This window comes from Arachis hypogaea, chromosome 17 (genome assembly GCF_003086295.3).
Source record: "Arachis hypogaea cultivar Tifrunner chromosome 17, arahy.Tifrunner.gnm2.J5K5, whole genome shotgun sequence".
NCBI lineage: Eukaryota > Viridiplantae > Streptophyta > Magnoliopsida > Fabales > Fabaceae > Arachis > Arachis hypogaea.
The window spans coordinates 4,071,920-4,090,162 of NC_092052.1; the positions used below are offsets into that span (position 1 = coordinate 4,071,920).

Consider the following 18,243-nt stretch of genomic DNA (forward strand, 5'->3'; position numbering starts at 1 on the left):
TTCTTAATGTTTTACAACTTATGATCGTCGTAGTGGAAAGAAAGAGAGTTTTAACCCACAAAAAAACTGAAACGACGTGGTTTTTAACTGGTTTGGGTGCGAAACCAATGCGTCGTCATTTAAGTAGTGTCCACCGTGTCATGCAATTGCGTCAGATCAGTATTTCGGTGACGAAGATGATCGCAGGGGCAAGCCGGAGCCACGATTGCAAATTTGAGAGTTCTAATTGGGGCCAACAAAATTGTGAGGGTCATTTTGAGTATCGAACTAAATTTCAGGAGCCAAATTGATATTTAACGCATGTTTTGCATATATATCTGAGATTCAATCCGATCCCATTGGATTCAAACTTAAACATCACAGATATTAAATTTGATCCAATAATTTTAATGCGGATTGAATCAAAATTTTTGTCATATCCAATCCGATCTACGTTGCCCTATTAATGTTAGTACATATAATTTCCTTTATTTTAGTAACTTTTTTTTATTATTTACGTTTTTTTTTAAATTTGATAGATAAAAAAATAATCTTTTGTGAATCCGAACTCTTTAAAAGTTTGATATTTACCAATAAATTACTGTATACACAAAATAAAATTTGAAATTCCGACACCTACTTAAATAGACTAATAAATAACTACTCGGCCAACGCAAGTTAACTTAATTCATAATTAATCTAGTCCTATACGAGTATAAACAATGTTATACTATCAAAAATATTATTTCTATACTAAAATTAACTATTAAAATCAATTACTAATGTATTTATATATTTTGTATATATATATATATATATTATTTAATTTATTTTTAATATGTATTTATATTTTAATATATATTTTATATTAATGACTAATCTTAGTATACATTTAGTATTGTTGTTATGCAATTTCCAAAAATAATTAATTTAAGTTGATCAAATAATTAATTTATTTTTTTGTTTAAATAAATATTAAAAATTTAAATTTAATTTTATGTATATAATAATTTATTAGTTAATAACTGATTCTTAAATTGAATTTAGAATTCTTGATCCATCAATTTAAAAAATATCGTGGAGAAAAAAATAGCATGACTAGTGAACTTTTTATTTTTAATATTGAAGTGGCAATGATATTTTTTTAAAATGTAGATTGTTGAGGTGTTATTCTCAAATGTGGAACTATTTAATTAGAGAAATAAAAATTAGAATGGACCGTCCAATTTATTAGAGGTACAAAAATCAGATTGTCCGATTTGTGTTAAAAAAATTTAAAAATTTGATCGGACCCTCCAATTTGTATACTTTTCACAATTTTAAAAAATACAAAAAAATTACAATATTAAAATATATCACTATTTTTACTTCTATAAAAAAAATAGCCTCATAAATAAAAATAACAAAGACACCTAAGGGGAAAAAGGGGTTCAAATTAAATAACAAATCATCTAAAGTTCTAAATTTTAGAAAATGAGCATATAATAATTACATGGAAGAAAATAAATAAATGACACCATCATTAGCCACATTGAAACAAAATGGAACGAAACAATTATATAAGTAATCACACCAAAAGAAAAAAAAAAGGGGGGGGGGGTATAACATTGTATAGTTAATATTTTTTTTTTCTCTTCAAAAAGGTATATTATTTGTATTCATTATGATTTGGTGAATCAATAGTTATTTGTATTCATCATTATTGAATTAACATATACTTTATACTTCTCTTGGATCTATTATTAAATGGAAAATGACTATACAAAATAGAAATAGAAATATTTCTCTTATTACTAGAGGGGAATTTAATGTGGTTAAGGGTGTAAAGTCAAAAAGCTAAACTTGATGGAACAAGGATGAAGGGAAAGAAAGCAAGGAAACATTCACATGGTTGAGGTTTTAATTAATTTGTTCTTTGTTGAAAGCTCTTTTTTTTTTTTTTTTTGTCTGGGTTCTTTGTTGAAAGCTTTGCTGCTTCTGTTGATACATGGAACATACAGTGATACAGAACATGCAACAATGTCCAAGTGGGCCCATTCCATGGCCCACTAAATACCCAATGTTGCTCCTCTTTTCTTGGCCCAAAATCAGGTGGGAACGTGCATGGTGGGGCCCAATTAGACATGTGCTACCAGCCACATAAGTCTTCTGTGATTTGTGAATGATCATTAAAATCAATAAGGAAGCAAGCTTTGGTTTCTATTTTTGCATTTTATTCTCTTTGCATAAAAGAATATTTTTATTTTAAATTATGTTTTTTTTGCCTTAACTTTTTATATGGTAAATGCAATGTAGAAATATTGTAAACCCAATAATTCCATTTAGAACAAAACTATGTAAAAAAAAAAAAAAGTAGAAAAACCATAATCAAGAAAAACTCATCAATGTGATACGTATAAAGTGAACTCTATTCTTGTATATTATTATTAGAGAAATGATATAGAGTAAGTAAAATTTATTATTTTTTGCCAGTAATATTTAAAAATATAAATTAAAAGTATATTATTGAATTGTTAGATTAAAAAAATTATACTTATAGTTAAAAGTACTAGTTAAAAATAATCAATTTTGATAGACTTTGAATTATTATTATAGTTGCTTGATGTGTAATTTGAAATGGATTCACATGGGTTGAGTTTGATGGTAGGTCATCCATAATGCAGAAAAGGGATGCATTATGCAAAAAGTGACCACATTAAATTATTAATGGTGACTCATATATCATTGGGTATTTACTATTTATGGCTCTCCAAGTTTGGGCTCAATTCATTATGCCATGGGAAATTGGCCCGGTGTTGTCATGCTATAATTATATGTTGTATGATACATGGTTAATTAATATTTAGTATTTTTGTTTTTGGGTAAAGTATTAAATTCATTCTCTGCATTTAGACGTAATTTTATTTTGGTTTTTAAGGTTTAAAAATATCATATTTGAATCTAAAATATTTCATTTAGTTTTAAGATAATCTCAGAAATCAAAGTTAAATAATTAACAGAATGTCTTACGCAACAACAGTACAAGAACAAGCAGTGACGGACCTAGAAAAATTTATTTGTGGGGGCAAAAATATAATAAAATTTAGGTATAGATATATTTTTCTTTCATACGATACCCAACAAATTAAGGATTAATTATCAAAAATTTAAATTTTATTTAATAGGGCCAATGAGTTACTATATATATGAGACAAAATTCGAACTCACAACACTTACTTAAATGGACGACTAAGCTAATATAACTTAATTTAATTATCAGCTAATTAACTAATATAATAAAATTAATTATCACTTTTTTTGAGTTTATTTATTTATTTAATTTTTTTATTTATGCTAAATCAAATTTAACAATATAATTATTATTAAATGTTAAATTTAACAAAATATTTTTTTAACATAAAACATAAAAATTATTTTATATTTTATTTTAAAACAAATATAATATAATGATATATATATATATATATATATATTAGTTTTTCTTTAAAACCTTGTGGGACAAATGCCCCCTCTTCCATCAACGTAGGTCCGTCCCTAAGGTCGATAATTTGGAGAACAAGTACAAGTTCCAGAGGCACAAAATCAATTGTGGATGCATCACTACATTTATTTATCATTTTTTTATAATTTAAATGAAATATTTTCTATAGAATTAAGAAAAATGATAAATAAATGTATTGATGCATCTATTATTGATTTTGTACCTCAGGAGCTTGTACTTGTTCTCTAAGGCTGCATTTGTTTCTGAGAACAGGACAAGACAAGACATTGAGAACAAGACATAAAGGACAGAGACACAAAATTTTGTATTCTTATATTCTATTTGGTGATACACTAGAACAAATTATGAAAATCTAATTTATTTTTATTTTTTTCATTCAAAAAATTTGAGACGAAAAATATAATAATAAAAAATATAATTATAAAAAATTAACAAGAATAATGAAAGAAAAAATGAAAAATAAGTTGTGTCCATTGTTAGTATCTTCGTGTCCTTCCTGTTAGGATGGATTCAGTGTCCCTGGACACATTGTCTCTGTCCATGTCTCATCTGTCAAACACGATTTTATGTCTGTGCAAATGCAGCCTAAATTATCGACTTTGTTATTTCCCTGCTATCACTTAGGGCATTTCGTTAATTATTTAACTTTGACCTCATGGTAGAATTATATTGAAGCTAAACGAAACTTTTTTGTATTCATATAAGATACTTTAAACTTTAAGAATCAAAACAGGATTACGTCCAAATGTAGAGATCAATTTAATATTTTATCTTTTGTTTTTTTAATAACTAGTCAACTAGATAATATAATAGAAGTATATAGGAAGCAATATTTCTAGTATCATCTAATTGATTAAGGGTTGGTTTGATAAAGCTTTTTGGAGAGGTAAGCACAAACACCTCATTTTGCGTTTGGTAAATTAAAAAGTCCAAGTGCTTGTGATTGCAGCTTTTAAAAGTTAGGGATGTTTTTTAAAGTACCTAACAAGGAGCTTTTCAAAGTTGGCTTGTACTTTTTAAAATTTAAAAGTCTAATATAACCTCATATGTTAACTAATTTTCAAATTTAATGCTTGCATTTATGTCTATTATAGTATTTTTAAATTTTAAAAGCTATTTTACCAAACGCAATGGTTGTTGCTTGTGTTTATTGAAAGCTATTTTTAATTTAATTTACCAAACATAAATGCTACAATTTTTATAAAGCCATCTTTTAAAAGTTAGCCTTTATAAGCTACTTTTGAAAAGTAAAAGTTTTACCAAACCAAGTCTAAGTGATAGACAATTTCATTTTCTTTGTAATGATTTAAATGTATACAATGCATCATGAATTGAGAAAAAAAAAAACAGAGGAGAAAAAATTAAACCTCAAATGTAACATCTAGCTCACTTTTATTGCCTTGTCTGAAAAAATTCAGATGTTATTTTCATGAACAGTTAGAAAAATAATAAACAAAAAAAAGGACCATAAAGTAACTTACAAGACATAATGATACTTTAACAAAAATAAGAGTCCAATAATGAAAACTAAATGGAGAAAAAAAAAAAGAGCATAGATAGACACATTATTATTATTCATGTGTGTATAAATGTATCTGTGCATATTCATAATTGTGGCATTGATCAATGCAGTAAGCTTTTTGTCTTTGGCTCAAAGACATATTTAATCAAAGAATCTTTAACAGATAGGAGCTGAGGAAATTCCTTCTTCAATTTTGATGCATCAACTCCATTGGTGTATTGAGTAGAAAATTGAACCTCTTCTTTAGGTGTGAAATTATTCCACTTCAAACAAGGATCAATATAATCCTTGTACATCTCAAGAACCTCATTGCATGTCACAGTATCAGGATTTGTTAAGTCCCAAACACCCTTCAAATTCTTTTGTGCCATCTCAATTGAAATTGGAAGAAGTTCATCCAAAACAGTGATGCTAGCAGCAACATTAGCCACTTTATCAGATCTTGTCATCTTAGTGATGAAGTTTTGTGGATTGCTAAGATCAGAGGATACTGGAAATTGAATTTTGAGAATGCATACATTTCCATAATCCTTTAAAAGCTCTTCAACCTAACACCAAATTTAAAATGACTCACATGTATAATAGTATATTAGAATTATAAGCAGAATGCATAGTTTTTGGAACTCACCTTGGCTTGGGTTTTAGAGTAGAAAGAATCATTAGAATTTGGTTTATCTTCAAAGTTACCACCAAAGACATAATTCATCATGGGAAGATCATAATCATTGCAGACATCTGCTAAGGTTAGCACACCAACAACATCAGCACCAATAGTTTCTGTTTTGTTAGCCTCAAACCACTTCAAATTCAATGCACTAGTGATGACACCATTAACATTAAAAACATGAGTTGGCTTAATAGTTTCAATATCAACCAAGATTTGTGACCTATCTTCTAAATTCCCCTTTCCAAACTCAAAGGGTATCCCTTGATTCTCACAAACTTTCCCAAGAAGTCCTCCAATCCATCCTCCACCACCATATATCAAGAACTTCATATTGTTCCTTGCATTTGGAACCACCATTTTGCTCTGATTAGAATTGTTCATAATAACAACATTAGAAGCATTATCTTGGCCATTGTTCTTGTCAACTCCAGGCATAGTTAACATTCTTGGATGAGGAATCAAAGCACCAGAAACATCACCCCACCAATCAGGATTCTTAACATACCAATCCATTGTTTTTCTTAGTCCTTCTTCCCAAGTTGTTCTCTCAAACCATCCCAAACTCTTCAACTTCTGATCATCCAAATAGTACCTTTGATCATTGAAAGGCCTATTCTCAACAAACTTGATTTGTGTATCAGGATCCAAAGAGAACAAGTTGCATATATTCCTTGCAACATCAATCACTCTTCTCTCCTTCTTTGTACCAATGTTGTAAACATGTCCTACTTCACCTCTATGGAGAATGACCTCAAAGGCCTCAGCAACATCTTCACAATACAGATAGCTTCTCACATTTGATCCATCTCCATGAATTGGTAGTGGCTTTCCATTCATGGCTAAGAGCAAGAACTTTGGAATCAGCTTCTCTGGGAACTGGTTAGGGCCATAGACATTGTTCCCTCTTGTTGTTATAACAGGTAAACCATAGGATCTACCATAAGCCATTACCAGCATTTCAGCACCAGCTTTTGTTGCTGAATATGGATTTGTAGGTAGAAGTTGACATGCCTCATGGTTTCCTACAACTGCATCCTCATCTGTCTCACCTAAGTTGCACAAATACCATTACAAGTATTAAATACAATTGAGACATGTATTGGATACAATTTAGTGTAACATCAAAACTTCAAGATTATAAAATAATTGAGTCTCTCATTTTATAAACACTTCACTCTTTCTTATTTTCTTCGATATGAGACTAATTTCATGCACTCTTCAAACTTAACTTGCAACATTAACAATAGCAGTATTTGATGCATATATGCATATGTGAGTAAAAAGTAAGTATTTGTGCATGGTAGTGTTAGTTCTCACCATAAACTTCATCTGTGCTGACATGGATGAACCTCTTAACTTGTCCACCACTAACTTTGCAAGCTTCCAAGAGAACATGAGTTCCATAGATGTTGTTCTGAGTGAACTGAAAGCTGTTGCCAAAGGAGTTATCAACATGAGTCTGTGCTGCAAAGTGCATTATGGTATCAATGGACTCAGTGAGAAGAATGTAGTTAACAATGTCAGCACTGCATATATCTCCCTTGATGAACTTGAAACTTGAAGAACATCTTGATGGAAGCAGGTTCTTCAGATTTGAACAGTAATCAAGCTTGTCAAGAACAACAACCTTGTAATCAGGGTAGTTTCTTATTAGCCTGTTGCATACGTGTGATGCAATGAAACCAGCTGCTCCAGTTATCAGAATGTTCTTTGGATTGTATCTTGTTGCCATTATTATTTCTCTGCACAAATTTTGCATCATGTAACAAAATGAATTTCTAGTCAAATCAAATAAATAAAAGAAGATGCTAATCTTATGCTTTTATTGAATTCACATTATACCATACTCTACTTTTTCCTAGGGAAACATTCACGGAAAAAGTTGCATAAAGTTACATAAATAAATGAATATATGTACTTAGAAATATATTTAAATGCATGTGATTATTTAAATAAGAGTTGAAATACAATTGATGTAAATAATTTTCACAAGAAAAAATTCAGATTAACTTACATAAGGTTCTGAAGATTAAAGATGGAGAAATGGCTTTGAGGGTGAGAAGGGAAATTAAAGATGGAAAATTGAAAATCTATGAGGGAGTGAGTTGGTGGAAATGCAGTTACAATGTTCCCTATTTATATTTTTCATTATTATTGTGTGCATGCCTCTCATAGTCTCATGGAACACGAGACATTCATTTATTATTTATTATTTATCATTATTAAATTATGAGATTTTGGCCACAATTTTTTTCCATCTTTGGTGCAGACCAATGATATATATTTTGCTCTAAATAATAATAATGGAAAAGGGCATGCTCTTCATGAAACTAATTATTGTGTTGAATGTTGATTATAGTTAACTATCAAATATTAATGTGTAATTAATATAAAAATATAAAATAGTTTCAATGACGTCATTCCTTTGATGTCTCGTGTTGCCCGTGGCTAATGAATCATTATCAAGCATTCATCACAAATTACTATTACTATATGATAGCTGATAATTAAATATTTGAAATGTGTTAATAATGTTAATCAAACTTTTAAGTTAGTTGCATCATTGTTATTTACTTATTGTTTATTTCTATCATTCTCAACTCCGATATCATAGATAGATCTTTGCTCATTTTTATGATTATTGCTCTGGTACAAGTACATGAAAGATATGATGATATTCTTTTTTTTTCTTTTAATTTAGATTTAATTATTTCTTATGTCCTTATAAGATGCTTGTCCACTCCTTAATACTAATGATTGATTATTCTTGTGAATGAAGGATTACGTTGCTAATACATGATGAATTGGAATCAAATTATTTAAGGAATATTTTTACCTATTTTTAATAGGGTATTACTTTATCAAAGTTTATCCAAATAAGTTCAACACCAACAAAAACCACTCACATTAAAAAAGCGCCATTATACGTGCTTTTTCCCAAATTGCTTTCAATTAAATATTAATGATTTTTCAATATCCTAATAGATAGTAATTAATATTTGCGGTTAAAAGCTATATTTTTAAGCTTATATTTTTAAATTTATAGTTGTAAATAAATATTAAACCAATAAACATTGGCATAAGTGATAAAAATTAAAAGAAAGTATCAACACTAAATATAAGTTCAAAACATTTACTTAAATTGAAAAAATTAATAAAATAAAAAATATAAATAAATTATTTTTAAATAACTACAAGTCATTAAAAAAATAAAAATAACAAATGAAAATAGTGACCGATAGTAAATTACAAAATGTAAATTGAAATAAAATATATATTAAATATCATGATTGTTATATATCCAAGTATTTTTTTATTTAAGTTTATCCAAGTAGGTCCAACACCAACAAAAATCACTCTCATTAAAAGAGCATGTTATACGCACTTTTTCTTCTTTTCCTCCCTGCACTTTTTCTTCTTCTTCTTCTTTCAAATACATGCATACGTCCTCTTCTTCTTCTTTTAAATTCACGCATACATCCTCCTCTTCGTCCACACTCTTCTCCTCTTCCTCCTCCTCTTCTTCGTCTTCTTCTCCTCTTTCGTTATCGTCATCACCAACAACACCAACATTTTGCTAATGGATTATTTTTTCAATCGAATTGAATGGAATGCAGTTGCTAAATTGAATTGAATTGAATGGACGCAGGTGTTCTGAATTGAATTGTTTCATCTTAATGACGTGTTCGGTTCATTGTGCAGAAAGCTGTTTTAAATTTGATTTTATATAATGGATAATGTTCCGTTCATTTAGTATTATATAATTGTTTCACTTTAATGATGTATTCGGTTCATTATACAGAAAGCTGTTTTGAATTTAATTTTATATAATGGATAATGTTCCGTTCATTTAGTATTATACAATTGTTTCACCGTAATGACGTGTTCGGTTCATTATGTAGAAAGCTGTTTTGAATTTGATTTTATATAATGGATAATATTTCGTTCATTTAGTACTATACAATTGTTTCACTTTAATAACATGTTCGGTTCATTATGAATTGAATTGAATTGTTTTGAATTGAATGGATGCAGATGTTCTGAATTGAATTGATAATCTCTAAAAGGAGGAGAAGAAGGAAAAAAGAAAAACCTGTGCAAATTTGAAAGAAGAAGTCTGCGTGTGCTTCGTTGAAAGAAGAAGAAGAAAGAGGAGGAGAAGAAGAACCTGCACAAATTTGCAAAAAAAAAGAAGAAGAAATACGAGGAGAAAGAGAAGGAGAAGGAAAAGGAAACGGAGAATGAGAAGGAGAAGAGCGCATGATTTGAAAAGTTGTTACAACAACGATGAATTTGGATAAGAATTTTGTTTGGACGTAGAGTTTTATTCTTTTTAATATTGATTTTTTTTATTATATCATTCTCATATTTATTATTATTGACGTAAATAACATAATTCTTTGTACACCTAAAAATACAATAACATAATTCTTTTATTCTTATAATTACTACTACAAAAAATTACACCATATATTAGCATATAATAGAATTACCTATAAAAACTTATTTTATCTAAAGTCTAAACAATCTCCATTTAGTTTGAGATGAAAGAAAGGGAAAAAAAAAGATTTTTAATTTTTTTTTATATTGGAGCGGGACTAAAACGCCCTTTTAATTTATTAAATGGGCCTCCTACAAGGACATCATTATATATTTTGGAAACTAAGGATACCAATTTTAAGTGGCCAATAAATGTGAGTGAAAGCCCAATTGTTTTGTCCAGAATGGACCCAAGCCCATGATCATTTTGTAACTGTAAGTCTGTAACTCTGACCCAAAAAAAAAAAACTGTTGAGTCTGTAACAGTAACATCATGAAACACCTGAATGCAGTTTCTTTCACATCAGATTCAACGCTCCCAACTCAACTCACAACTCAACATTCAACAACACCAATCAAATATTCAGTTCCGCCACATGATTCCATGTAATTATGTTACTACTCTCTCTTTCTTTCTGATCTGAATGCTGCAAGAAATTCACTATGTGTTAGTGTTAGTACCCCTTTATTATGGATTTACATATATTCTGCAACAAAATTTTGGTGAAAAATCCTTTGTTTTAATTTTTTTTATGTATGCTATTAAAATAGTAGGTTTTTACTTGAATTAATGTATGACACTGTCTATAGCTGAAGAAGATTTGTGAAAAAATTAAGCAAAGTAAGCTCATTTTTGGGTATCTGTTTTCTGTTGCTTTGTTTTTTTGTAAATTCAGTGTGAAGACTTCATCACCTTGTGGCATCATGATGAAGCGTGGTTACAAATCCAAGTCATGGAATGGTTCTCAGAATTGCAGGGTTCCTTTGCTTGTCATTTCTCTTGGATTGATGCTGATGCTAGTGTTAGTGATTGTTTTTGTAGTGCTTCAGAACGATGATGGAAAACCTAATTTAGCTCATGAAATTAATGATGGCCAGAAAACAAGTTCAGCTTCTGAAATACCTCAACAAAAGTGGAATAACTTTGACTCGGTGGTGAAATTGAAGCCAACAAGAGAGACTAGGAATGGAACAGATGTGATTTGGCAAGTGCCTGAAGCACCTAAAGGTGTTCTCTTTCTGGCACATGGATGCGATGGCCGTGCCGTTAACTTTTGGGACCGATCCCCTCAGTGCCCTGATTGCGTTGGTTTGCCCGAAGAACGGCTGCTTGTTCTTAACGCCCTTGCTCGGGGTTTTGCCGTGATCACCATTTCGAGTGCTGGAAGATGTTGGGCTTATAATGGTGTGGAAAAGTTTGTAGTCAAAGACATTATCAAATGGTTTGTTGGTAAAGAGAAGCTTCAGAAACTTCCCCTGGTGGCTCTTGGTGCTTCGTCTGGGGGATATTTTGTATCATTGCTTCCAACCATTATGAAGTTTAATAGTATTGTCCTCATGATTGCTGAGGGAATGTTTGAGAAATTTGATGTTGAAGAAAACTACCCGCCTACCCTATTCGTTCACATGCCAAAGGATCTGTATAGGCAGCAGAAAATAGATGAATATGTGGAGATTTTGAAAGAGAAAGGGATTGCTGCTGATGTTGTTGAATGCATGGAGCTCCCATTATCACCAAACTTTTTAGCAGATAGAGTTCCAGGTCTTGATCAAAGCCTTTCCCGAAGGTTATTCGAATTCTTTCACAAAGAGGGATTTATTGATCGCAATGGATATATGAAGAAAGACGGCCGGGTAACAAAATGGAGAAAGGTACTTCAGGAGAAGAAAAATTTCTTGGTGGATAAGCATCTTGTACCTCATATCCAGGAGGAGCTAAACCTTGCATTTGCATATCATGAGATGACTAGTGTGCACTCAGATAAAATCTTCAAGTGGTTTGAATCTCATATGAGCTGAATAGACCTGAATTGCGACGCGCTCTCGTGTTTAAATTGCTAATGCTATCTCCTGAAAAATGAAAAATGTATCCAATCCAAAGGGCTGAAATTTTCTAATTGGGTGTCACTGTCTGAAGTTATCAGTTTGAAAGGTATGCCTTTGAAATTCAGAAAAATCAGTCGTTAGATTGGTGTAGCCAATGCACTTAACCCACTTCTTGTAGCTTAATATATGACAAAATGAAATTTAGGAAGAAAATTTTGTCTTGTTGATTTGAAATAAGAAGATAGCTTTAATGTAGGAGGAGAGAGTAATACGAAGCTACTCTTAGTCTCTTAGTAGAGGATGTATGACTTTCTTTATTGATTCAGAAAAAAAAGGAAAAAAAAAATATACACAGAAGTGCTCTTATGTTATCTATATTGTTAACTCAGCTTCATATTTGCCTACATGCTTGAAATTTTCAAGCTCCAAGTCACCCGTTAATTATTCAACAAAATAAATAATCAATTAAACATAAACCTTTCTATATCTGGCTATTAGACATTAATTTTAAGCAAGCAGATCAATTCATTTATTATTCCAAGTGTTTTAACAGACTGAGATTTTGATGATTTATATTTGCATTACTTGTTTGACATCAGAAGCTTTTAAAAAAAAGGGGGGTCTCTTGTGTTCTTGGATTCCTTCTTAATTTTTTTGTGGTTCTCCTAAATAATTATTGCTTTATTGTGATGTGAACCTGCAGTGGTAATGGACCCTTCCTTAGTTAATATCTTACTCATATTTGGAAAATTGGTAACTTGAAGACAATTGTTGGTGGTGTCCTTGTTTTTCTTTTTAAATGATACTTTCGACTTTTCTATTGAAGACTGCCTTTTATTTATAGGGCTTAGCTACCCTTATAAATTTGCTCTGAACCAAACGACAGCCTTGTACATTTCCTGTTCAGGGTACATAAATGGGCAATGTAGCTGTTCAATGTCTCTAGTGCCACACTACATGACTCAGAACTTTCCATTTCATATAAGGGCACCCCATCTAGCATCTTGGTCCATTTGTTTTTAATTGCTTTTTGTGTATATGTTGACAACAAAACCATTTTCTTGGATTTCATTAGGATACAATCATGTAGGATGGACCTTGCACATATTTTCTTGGGGCACACTCAATCATGCTAATCACTTGAATGCTATTGATATAGTATGAACAAGTGTCATGTCTTGAGTATGGATGGTTCATTATTACCCTATTTAGATAATCAATTCATTTTGAAAGGTTATATGTCCATTTATGTTGAATCCTCTCATTCAATGAGAAAACTTCCATGTTTCAACTACCAAATACTAATAATTAATACTTGCAGATCCCCATTATTTTTCACTCGTCTATTTTTTTCTTTTTGGCACCTTCTATTGTGTAATAGAATAATCCTTAGTTTTTTTTGGTGAACGATATTATAGAATTCTGGCATTTGAAGTGATAGTTCTGTAATTATAAGTACTTCATATATAGGACTTCATACTTGAATCTTCTGAATGGATCTTGAATTATCAAAATAACTATATATTAACTTTTATTCAAATATAATAAAACCATAATAGCTAACATTAAATTCTAAAGTACCTTGATATCATCCATCTTAAGGTAAATTCACACATGATAATTGATAAGTACCTAAATAACACACTCTTAACAGAAACTTTAGATATAATAATGCTCTTAACTCGATAAACTACTAACACACAAACCAAGTTAATTATATCATGTCCGAGGCTTCATTTTCCCCTCATTGGCCATCCTGAATAGGTTGGCTTGTGCTTCTGCTGCCTTGTTTGAGATAAGTGATGCTGCAAATCTGTCTCTGACTTGTGCTGTTGTGTAAGGGAACTTGTTGTTCACCAAGGAGTTGAGGAAAGAAGCTGTCCCTTCTCTGTAGAGTGCTCCAAACCCATCAGTTCTTGTGTTGGAAAGTGCTTGTGGCAAGGTCAGACCTGTACCGAGCCCGGGCATGCTGGTGACACCGAATGCATTCCCTAAGGAGCCCCACCAGCCAAGCAATCCCCAGATGATTCCGGGGTGAGTCCTCCAGTAGCTGCAGTTTAGAGAAAAAAAGGACTTAACAGGTTGCATAACAGTGTTGCAATATATAATAGCATGAAAGTTGGTGTAGTGTACTAGTGTAGTGAAAGGAACTTACTTGCATGTACCCGTGAAGGGAGATGGGGCAGGAATGTAGGGTGGGGTTGGATTGGTTCCTGGATCAATTGGTGTTGGAGGGCTATTTCCTCCATAAGTTGGTGGAGAGCCTCCATAAGTTGGTGGGGAGTTATAGTAACCACCACCTGAGGGTGGGTTTGATGGTGCATCTGGAGTTAAAGGTGTTGGAGTAGAAGGTTCCTGTGGTGGTGATCCATAGTATCCACCACCTCCGGAGGGAGGGTTTGATGGTGCATCTGGAGTTAAGGGCGTTGGAGTAGAAGGTTCTTGTGGTGGTGATCCATAGTAACCACCACCACCTGAGGGAGGGCTTGATGGTGCATCTGGAGATAAAGGTGTTTCTGGAGTAGTGGGTGTTGTTGGAGAAGGTTCATCAGGTGGTGATCCATAGTAGCCACCACCTCCTGAGGGAGGGCTTGATGGTGCATCTGGAGATAAGGGTGTTTCTGGAGTAGTGGGTGTTGTTGGAGATGATCCTTCAGGTGGTGATCCACAATTGCCACCTGAGGGTGGCGATGGCGTTGGATTATAACTTCCACTACCACTACCTGAGGGTGGTGATGGGGTTGGATTGTAGCTTCCACCACCACCTGAGGGTGGTGATGGGGTTGGATTGTAGCTTCCACCACCACCTGAGGGAGGGCTTGATGGTGTGTCTGGAGTTGAGGGTGTTGATGGAGAAGGTTCATCAGGTGGTGATCCATAGTAGCCACCACCTCCTGAGGGAGGGTTTGATGGTGTTGTTGGAGATGATCCCTCTGGTGGTGATCCACAATTGCCACCTGAGGGTGGTGATGGGGTTGGATTATAACTTCCACTTCCGCTTCCACTACCAGAGGGTGGTGAAGGGCTTGGGCTGCAGCTTCCACCACCTGAGGGTGATGAGGGGCTTGGATTGTAGCTTCCACCACCTGAAGGTGGTGATGGGGTTGGGTTGTAGCTTCCACCACCCCCAGAGCTTCCACTACCTCCGTGAGAGGGTGTTGAGCTTCCACATCCAGAGCCATGATGATGAGAATGGTGACCATGGTGTGAGCCTTCAAAAGAAATAGAAAACATGAGCCTTCATGAAAAAGAAATGAAAAACATAGTATGCATGCTATTAGGTGAGAGTAAGATATAAAATTGCTTCATGTTAGCCTATGATCCTATAAATAATATGTACTACTTTGCGTGAATAATGATGTATAATAGATATTTTAAGTTAGAGAAATTACATAGAGAGGTGGATACACCCTTTTTGGGAGCCTTATTGTGGCCTTCAACAGTGGTGGATATTACAGGAATGACAAGGTGCTGAGAAAGCAAAGCCAGCAATGTTAACATGGTAAGTAAACCATGATAACTTCTTTTCCTCTCCATTATCACTGACTGGTGACTGCCAAGATGGAACACTCTAGCTTAGAGATTTTGAAATGCTTTGGAGATGGAGAGGGGAGTGGACAGCACATATAAACAAGTTCAGAGAAGGAAGTAAATATTAGCAGGTGAGATTGGTTTGCGGGTTAGTTGATCTTTTGCAGGGTGCATTTACTACACTATTTACTACTTCATGCCATAATGCATATATTTCCAAAATTTCCAACATTTACTTAGAAACAGATGATTAATTAAGTTTAACATAAACCTATACTCTCTCTCTCTCTTTAAGTCCTATTTCTTTCCTGTTGATCTCTAACACTGCATTCGGATTGTGTGCGAAAATTGTTCATTTGCTTTTTCTAGATAACTTTGATGCTCCAATGGGATAAATCATGAAACTAATTGCAGGTATCCTCCATTTACTTTGATTACTCAATTTTATTATTATGAAAGTTGAGTTAAAAGTCCAAAAAAGAAAAAGGAAAGAAAGAAAGTTAATCTATTTTTGAATTGATTGAAAAACATGGAATATAATTGAATAAATTACGCTCATGATCTGATGTTATGTGATATTACACACTACATACTCAGTGTCATGTTTATAAAGGAAGTGCAACATTTCTCAAGAGTAACCCCACAAAAAATGTTCTTTAAAGATTTAGTTGCTGAAAGAAATACCCTCCAGAGATTTAAAAGACAAAAATATCCTCAAAAAGTTTTAAAGCCGTGACAAAAGTGTCCTGACATAAAGTAAGTATGTATCTGTTTTTACTTTGCGTCGAGACACTTTGTCACGTTTTTAAAATTTTTTAGGATATCTTTGTTGTTTTCATTTTTGAGGGGTATTTTTGTTAACTAAATTTTTGGAGGATATTTTTAATAATATACTCTTTCATAAAGTATAAGGGTGTCAACTACCTTATAACCTAAATATCAGGGAGGTTAGTGTACTATTTATAATTGGGAGTATCATATGTAATTTTGCCTAACCACATGAAATGATAGTATAATTTATTTTAAATTTTGCTTGGGCTTAAAATAAGATGAAATGGATTGGTATTTGATGAAATTCATTCCATTCCATTTTATTCAATAATCTTATCTTTTAGACCTCTAATTTGACTGAAATGGGAGGCAATTGGTTGAATCAACTTAAAATGGTTATACCATTCCATCTTTTGTTGTATTTTCAGACAATGAGATGAAAACTTCTCTTCAAATCAGTTTTTTATTTTTTATATGAAAAAAAATAAAATGCTTGGTGTTGCATACTCTTTCTTCCTCAATTAGATTAGGGTGCCCTCTTAAACATGATTTCAGAGACTTGGCATCTTAATCTCCCAACCCTACATTTATGGGGATTGATGGAGACATGTCCCAGAAACGATTTGTCAATGGCCATAAATGATCTTCTCAGAAATTGCTTGCTTGATCAACATAAGATCTATATGCATTGCACCCTGCATTTATATATAGATATGTCAAAGTTCATAGTATCAAGGTTATTAAATTCAAGAGTTCATCTGAACTCATAGTTTAAGTATATTTGAATAGTAAAACACACCCATAAGCTCTATTTAGAGATCTAAACTTGTAAATTAGCAACGATGGTATAATGTGGAAGCTTGGTGTAATCAAAACCGATAATTTTTTTTTTTTTTTTACATAGTATTCCCCAACTCGACAGGTTAATAACTAATCAACTGCAGATCAGAACTCTATTTAAGGGTCTGCAACTGGACAAGGAGTTGCTACATACACAGTGCAGGATTTGAATTCCCTGACATATCAATTTGATTTGCCAATTTGCATCCTACATGTTCTTTTTTTTCTGTTTATATCTATTTTTCTCACCTTGGAACTTCTGGTTTAGAAAGAAGGCCTTCCAAAGATTAATATGTATTATTTTCTGTTTAGGTCACACAACTAGTAATCTTATTCACTCAAATCTAGTTTTTCCCCTTAATATCTTAATCTTATAATTAAAATTTTTTGATACCATTACTCAAGACAATTTTAGCATGCAAATTCAAATACTTAATTAGCTATCAGTTCTTTCTAATAAGCACATGACATCAATATTAAGATAAAGCAATTCAAAGTGGGAAAAAGCTACAAGAGAAAAGGGACCCAAATATCTGAAGTTACAATTGTGAGGGAGTTATTACTGTGACAGAGGGTAGTTGAGGCTGAACAATAATGTTGCTATGGTAGTGAATGTGGATTGCTTTATTTTTCTTTTCCCTTAAAGGATTATGAAGTGTCATCACATTGGATATGTGGAATAAATCAAATGGTTACTTTGGTGTGTCGGTTTCAGTGATTTGTCCATAACCACGTGGTATTTTAAGTTGCTTAAGTTCTTGCATTATACATCAAGTATGATTATGGGGACCTTAGTTGATTGCTCATGCAATTTTGAGACTTGAATAGTGATTAAGTGAAAGCATTTTTCAAAGTGACAACTCCAGAATTTAAACTACAATTGTGTCAGCAGCTATGAACTGATGGTTTGAATACTTATAATAAATTTACATTCATTTTCAGTTTGCAAGGTTTCAATTGTCCTAGCAGAAAATTCATGGAGGGTCCTAAATGCAATTATTTTACTAGTATAAATAAATGACAGTGTACCCATAACAGTAGAACACAACTGGGTTTCAAGCTGTC

The 18,243-nt window shown here is 32.3% G+C and overlaps 3 protein-coding genes across 4 annotated transcripts; 1 reads left to right on the plus strand and 2 right to left on the minus strand.

The window, feature by feature from the left end:
* Positions 1-4,842: 4,842 nt before the first annotated feature.
* LOC112765664 (trifunctional UDP-glucose 4,6-dehydratase/UDP-4-keto-6-deoxy-D-glucose 3,5-epimerase/UDP-4-keto-L-rhamnose-reductase RHM1) lies at positions 4,843-7,839 on the minus strand. The gene is made up of 4 exons (XM_025811542.3): positions 7,685-7,839; positions 6,988-7,412; positions 5,632-6,719; positions 4,843-5,551 (listed from the first exon to the last, which is right to left on the minus strand). The coding sequence occupies exons 2-4, from the start codon at positions 7,400-7,402 to the stop codon at positions 5,105-5,107; spliced, it is 1,950 nt and encodes a 649-aa protein (XP_025667327.1). The 5' UTR covers positions 7,403-7,412; positions 7,685-7,839; the 3' UTR covers positions 4,843-5,104.
* A 2,615-nt stretch (positions 7,840-10,454) lies between these two features.
* On the plus strand, positions 10,455-12,407 carry LOC112764242 (uncharacterized). Of its 2 annotated transcripts, none has more exons than XM_025809793.3 (2): positions 10,455-10,596; positions 10,887-12,407. In XM_025809793.3, exons 1-2 carry the CDS (start codon positions 10,484-10,486, stop codon positions 12,007-12,009), a joined length of 1,236 nt encoding a protein of 411 aa, XP_025665578.1. In that variant the 5' UTR covers positions 10,455-10,483; the 3' UTR covers positions 12,010-12,407. The 2 variants fall into 2 exon arrangements, with proteins under 2 accessions (XP_025665578.1, XP_025665579.1); XM_025809794.2 differs by having other exon boundaries at positions 10,516-10,663.
* A 1,134-nt stretch (positions 12,408-13,541) lies between these two features.
* LOC112764241 (uncharacterized) lies at positions 13,542-16,197 on the minus strand. The gene is made up of 3 exons (XM_025809792.3): positions 15,429-16,197; positions 14,192-15,248; positions 13,542-14,086 (listed from the first exon to the last, which is right to left on the minus strand). The coding sequence occupies exons 1-3, from the start codon at positions 15,571-15,573 to the stop codon at positions 13,756-13,758; spliced, it is 1,533 nt and encodes a 510-aa protein (XP_025665577.1). The 5' UTR covers positions 15,574-16,197; the 3' UTR covers positions 13,542-13,755.
* Between the last annotated feature and the right edge of the window lie 2,046 nt (positions 16,198-18,243).

Excerpts from the sequence above, each read along its gene's own strand:
- LOC112765664 (XM_025811542.3), bottom strand. The coding sequence starts at position 7,402 with ATGGCAACAAGATACAATCCAAAGAACATTCTGATAACTGGAGCAGCT. Across the intron at positions 6,720-6,987 it reads CAGCACAGATGAAGTTTATG|GTGAGACAGATGAGGATGCA; the intron begins GTGAGAACTAAC and ends TGTGCAACTTAG. Across the intron at positions 5,552-5,631 it reads ACTCTAAAACCCAAGCCAAG|GTTGAAGAGCTTTTAAAGGA; the intron begins GTGAGTTCCAAA and ends ATTTGGTGTTAG.
- LOC112764242 (XM_025809793.3), top strand. The coding sequence starts at position 10,484 with ATGAAACACCTGAATGCAGTTTCTTTCACATCAGATTCAACGCTCCCA. Across the intron at positions 10,597-10,886 it reads GTTCCGCCACATGATTCCAT|TGTGAAGACTTCATCACCTT; the intron begins GTAATTATGTTA and ends TTGTAAATTCAG.
- LOC112764241 (XM_025809792.3), bottom strand. The coding sequence starts at position 15,573 with ATGGAGAGGAAAAGAAGTTATCATGGTTTACTTACCATGTTAACATTG. Across the intron at positions 15,249-15,428 it reads GGGTGTATCCACCTCTCTAT|GCTCACACCATGGTCACCAT; the intron begins GTAATTTCTCTA and ends TTTCTTTTGAAG. Across the intron at positions 14,087-14,191 it reads CCCTTCACGGGTACATGCAA|CTACTGGAGGACTCACCCCG; the intron begins GTAAGTTCCTTT and ends TCTAAACTGCAG.